The sequence below is a fragment of the Quercus robur genome, chromosome 9 (genome assembly GCF_932294415.1).
Source record: "Quercus robur chromosome 9, dhQueRobu3.1, whole genome shotgun sequence".
NCBI classification, from domain to species: Eukaryota; Viridiplantae; Streptophyta; class Magnoliopsida; order Fagales; family Fagaceae; genus Quercus; species Quercus robur.
In genome coordinates, this window is record NC_065542.1 from 26,552,824 (window position 1) to 26,558,351 (window position 5,528).

Consider the following 5,528-nt stretch of genomic DNA (forward strand, 5'->3'; position numbering starts at 1 on the left):
TTATCTCCTGTTACTCCTATACAATGATTGACAATAACTTCGTATCTTTCCATGACATCAATATTGGAGTAAGAGAGAAGATGTCAGCATTCAAACTTCCAATAAAAATAAATAAATAAAAAAAAAAAAAAAAAAAATATATATATATATATATATATATATATAGAATTTGAGAGAGAGAGAGAGAGAGAGAGCAGTAACCTTTGTTCCAGTTTGGAAAATTATTAATTCCACGGTCCTTACGGCGGACTCTCTCCTCTCTCACATGATTGAGAGATTAATGCTGAATTATTTGATTGATAATACAGCATTTAACTACCAATGAAACTTATAATGAGAGGGGAACGTGGTGACCACTTTTCTCCATTGCGCTGAATTGGGAAAAAGATAATAATATATAATAAGACCTTGTTTATAAACTTTATATATATATATTTCATTGTATTCTAGTTCTTGGTATTGTCAATTAAAAAATTAATAGGTTAATAGGAACTCCGTCAAAGTCAAAGATTATAAAATAGCCAATCTGCCCAGTAGAAGCGATATGGCTCGATGACTTGGTCACCTAGCAGGGAAAATCAAACGAAAAAAAAAAAACAAAACAAAACACAAGCTCAGCCACATGCTCATTGCCTTAATTCACTGTATTTTTTTCGTTAAAAATTAAAAAAAGGAAAGGTTTAGTGCCACAGTGCATCCTAGAAACAAATGTACCTTAAATCAAAGACTATTTTTTTTTAGTAGATCCTTAAAACCAAGACTAAGCACTACATAATGGCAACGTTTTTAAACCCGGACTGTTCATTAAACCGTAAAAGGGAGAGGTTCAAGGGTTTTGAGGTCAAACCGGGGTTGAACCGTGATGATGTCATAATTAATTTAATAATTATTTTAAATATATATAAAAACATTAAATTAATAAAAAAAACTAGAAAAATTAACTAAAATAGTCTAATTCATTTAGAGAAGCTTATTTCTAAAAAATACATAAAACTTACAAAAATACAATACACAACTACACATTGTTACACATTGTGTGCATAAACTATACATTGTTTTTCATAACTACAAACTGTGTGCATAAACTGTATGCATAAACTGTGTGCATAAAACAATGTTAATTCAAACATAAACTGTGCATAAACTGTGTTTGTGTTTGGATTAACATAAACTGTGTGAATAAAATATTGTTAATCCAAACATAAACTGTACAAACACTGTATGCATAAACTTTGTGCATTAACTATGTTTGTTAATCCAAAATACAACTACACATTGTGTACAGCCTTGTTTCTCATAATAACGTTTTCCAAGTTACAGTACACAAACACTACTACACATTGTTTCTTACAAAAATACATAAAAACTTATTTCTAAAAAACAATAATAAAACTTCAAACTCCAAGTTACACACAAGATTTTCAGATCCGGACCGTTCATTGAACTGTAAAAGGAAAAGGTTCAAGGTTTTTGAGATCGAATCGAGGTCGAACCGTAATGACGTCATAATTAATTTAATAATTATTTAATAAATAAATAAATATTTTAAATTAGAAATAATAGAAAATTTGACTAAAATAAGAAAATATTTAGGTACCAAAAACCTAATTTTATAAAAATAAATTTTTTTTTGATAAGATATAAAAATAAATTATATATATATATATATATATATTTTTTTTTTTTTATGAAACCTACGTCTAAATTAAGCCCATACAAATTAAATCAAGCATATTTGAACCGTCAACTTTTCAATGAAATTTAAGAATAAAAAACAAAAATTATAAAGGACTTAAAAAGAAGAAGCTAGAAGTCTACTCATTAAATAATAGCCTTAATACAAAACAGAGCCCAAGAATAAAGTAGTTGGCTAGTGAGTAGATGACAGCCAAGCATTATTACTTCACCATCTCCATCGTTCTCAGTCCAGATGCAGAAACTTTTTTTTTTTTTGCTGAAAGTCTAGACACAGAAACTGAAATGGCAAAATGGCAAAAAAACGCAGAAAAATTAGAGTGAAAGTGCGAGTGAGACAGAAAAGAAGAAAAGAGGCGATGCGATCTAAAGGTCTGACAGCATCACATGGCGATTTGAAGCATCAACAATGGTGGTAAGTTCCAAAAATAAAATTCAGATCTGAACCGCAAGAACCGTCAACGGTTTTCAAACTCGGGAGGTTTGACCGCGGTTTGCATGGTTTACTGCTTTTCTTGTATAGGCCGGTTCTTAAGAGTTAAAAACCCGCATTGATGAACGGTTTCTGGTTATTCCGGTCAGACCGTACGGTTCGGTCCGGATTTCACAACCTTGGTTACACACTGTGTCTTACAAAAACACATAGAAATTATCTCTAAAATACAAAATAGAACTTCAAAGTTCAAACAGAATTATTATGATCATAAATCATCAATGTCATAATAGTTATCATGCTTATCATCATTCCCTGAAAATCCAGGAGATGGGCCAACAGGTTGTCCAAATGTTCCCAAATCAATTCCTTCAACCTCACTGCTATCATCTATAGATTCTACACACAAATTTGAACAAAATAAAAAGAAAAATCATTATAATGTTTACATAAGTTTGAAAAAAATAAAAGAAAAATCACTATAGGTTATCAAATTGTTTACATATAAACTAACCTTCAATATTAGAAGAAGGCCCTGCACTTGCTGGATATGCACCCTCTTCATAAATTGCATTCTCCAACTCTTCATAATTAAGATATGGGTCTTCCTCTTCTACAAATATCCAAAAATCAGTTTTGTCGATACTTGCATAATCAATGGGGTCAAAATTAAACTTTTTGTTGTAAAGCTTGCATCATAAAATGTCATGCTCATTATTGGAATTTGAACATAATTAGTAACTAACAATTACATTATATAATTGATTTCTTAAAAATTAATATAATGATAAGATATAGCATTTAATTACCTATGTCTCAATCGCAAGTTATGATGAACAAACACAAGATCATTGAGCCTTTGATGCTCCAACCTATTTCTCCTCTTAGAATGTATTTGGTCAAATAAACTCCAACAATGCTCTCATCCATAAGAGGCGGAAGTTTGGCTAAGGATTCTAATTGCCAATTTTTGCAAGTTTGGAGCATCAACACCCCACAACTTCCACCTTCATCTGATTTTCATAACACAACGTAATCTAATATTAATCAACATAAGCAAACAAACTTTCAATTGAATAATCACTTCAGTTATTCTAACTATAGTGACAAAACTAACTTTCAACATGAATAAAAAAAAACTAAGATTTGTTTATAGTATTAAAGTAAATTAATTACTTCTCACCTGGATGAGTGGTCGTGCTTGTTGACAATGCAAGATATATATCAAAGCTCCCAATACGGTCTCGAAAATATTGGGTTTCCTTAATTACCTTTTCTTTGTCACCATCATATTTTGTCTCAATGTAGTCCAAAACAGCCATATGTACTGCTGGTTTCCGACAAAAATTCTCGTCATTATATTGAAAAGTGGGATTTAACCAATATGCAACAGCATGAAGATCTTTACACAAATGTTTGTCCCAACGGTTTTTTATAATTGAGGTGTATGGCTTGTACAAGTGCTTCTTCATTCGGAAAATCTTCTTGATTCCCAACTGTGCTCTATGCATGCCCTCATACACATATCCTATTGCAGGCCTTTGATCAGAATCAACAATCCGTAACAAACGAATGAGTGGCGATGAAATCTTGACAAGAACATTAATATCATCCCAAAAAGAATTATCCAAAATGATAGAAACTACTTCTTTTGCCTTTGACTCTCTTGCCAATCTATTGTCCACAAAGAACTTGCTAGTCACTAAGGCTTGCAAGTCATGCTTATGCACATGAAGGCTTCCAAATGAAAGGAAAGTAGTAGCAAATCTTGTTGGTCCTACACGTACAATATCTGTCCAACCAGGTCTCTTCCTCAACCAAGCAATCAAAGCCACATGATTATAAATAAAAACTGTAACTTTAGATGCACGTTTTTTGAGTCTCTCCACACGAGGCATGTCTCCCATATCCTGCAACACAAGATTCAGTTAATGTGTTGCACAAGGAGACCAACTAATATTTTTATACTTTTCACACAACAATTTACCAGCAGATACATAATTGGAAGCATTATCAGTAACCATGTGAACTATGTTTTTTGGACCAACCCATGTAACTACTTCATCAAACAATTTAAACAAGTTCCTGGTACTCTTCACAATATCTGAGGTATCAACTGATTTTACAAATACCATTCCCCTAAGACAATAAACAAGGAAATTAATCAATGACCTATGTCTAGTATTTGTCTAACCATCAGCCATAAGTGTACATCCAACTTCTGCCCAATGCCTATGTTGTGACTCAACCAACAACTGAACCTCTTTCTTTTGATTTTTCAACAAAGGGACCCGTACAGCATGATAAGATGGACCTTTGTAACCAAGACCAGCAGCAGCTACGGCATCAATCATTCTTTGGTAGTACACCGAATTCACTACATTAAAAGGAATGCAATTGTCATACAGAAACCTTGCAATAGCCATATCAGCTTGCCTCACCCTTTCTTTACTTTGGAACACACTTTTAAGACCAGGTTGAGCTCTTGGAGTAGTTCTTGGAGCAAAGTAATTATCCACTAGATTTGTATCCTTTCTTTTACCTAAAATAGGTTTTTTAGGCAACCCACTACTAAATACTTCTTGAACATCTTCATGTTCTTGCATATCACTATTTGTGGAAGGCACACTAAACATTTCTTCTTGACGTTGTTTATCAGCTTTTTTATTCAACTCAAACTCCTTCACATATTCCAACATTTGGTATCTCACATCATGAGAAACCTTTTTACACAATCCAATATCACCTTTTATCCCCGCAAGGTGTTTTTTCATCCTATTAATACCTCCACCATTATATGTTTGCCTACAATACACACATGTAAAAGTATTCCTTCCCTTCTCATCCGCCCCAAGGCTAAAATGTTCCCAAGCCGGATCAACCTTTTCCCTTACTCTTGAGCTAGACTCCACTACATTGGAATCAACTTCATGTGATGGAGTAGACCCGGTCTCTGTTTCCATTTTAATCTAAAAAACTAAACAACCAGTCAAACATGCATAGACCCATCAATTTTTGAAATACAGATAGTCAAAGAATCACAACTTCATACACAGAGTCAAATTAACAAACTAATATACATAGAGTCAAAGAATCACAAATTCACAACTTCATACAATTTCTGAAATAGTGAAATTCACCAATTTTTTACAACAGACCCATCACAAGATTCACAACTTTCACAAGTTAAAGATTGAAGCACAAATTTAAACACATTCGTGCTTGCAAACAAAAATTGTAAAATATACTTATCATGAACCATTTCTCATTCGTCATGTTCACAGATTATAAACACATACTTATCAAACAAAAATGATAAAATATAAACACACATTGAAGCATAAATCCTTGCAGCAGCATATTAACAAACTATAATGCACAAGAAACACGGATTGGATTT

General features: G+C 32.6%; 1 protein-coding gene across 1 annotated transcript; it reads right to left on the reverse strand.

Annotated features, from left to right (window-relative positions):
• Positions 1-2,396: 2,396 nt before the first annotated feature.
• On the reverse strand, positions 2,397-4,263 carry LOC126700894 (uncharacterized). Its single transcript, XM_050399061.1, has 4 exons — positions 4,126-4,263; positions 3,312-4,038; positions 2,643-2,741; positions 2,397-2,527 (listed from the first exon to the last, which is right to left on the reverse strand). The coding sequence occupies exons 1-4, from the start codon at positions 4,261-4,263 to the stop codon at positions 2,397-2,399; spliced, it is 1,095 nt and encodes a 364-aa protein (XP_050255018.1).
• Between the last annotated feature and the right edge of the window lie 1,265 nt (positions 4,264-5,528).

What these genes read in the sequence shown, in the direction of transcription:
- LOC126700894 (XM_050399061.1), bottom strand. Translation starts at nt 4,263, where the DNA reads ATGGTATTTGTAAAATCAGTTGATACCTCAGATATTGTGAAGAGTACC. An exon ending in AAGCACGACCACTCATCCAG is followed by an intron (nt 2,742 to 3,311) that starts GTGAGAAGTAAT and finishes GGATATTTGTAG; the next exon opens with AAGAGGAAGACCCATATCTT. An exon ending in GCCTTCTTCTAATATTGAAG is followed by an intron (nt 2,528 to 2,642) that starts GTTAGTTTATAT and finishes ATTTGTGTGTAG; the next exon opens with AATCTATAGATGATAGCAGT.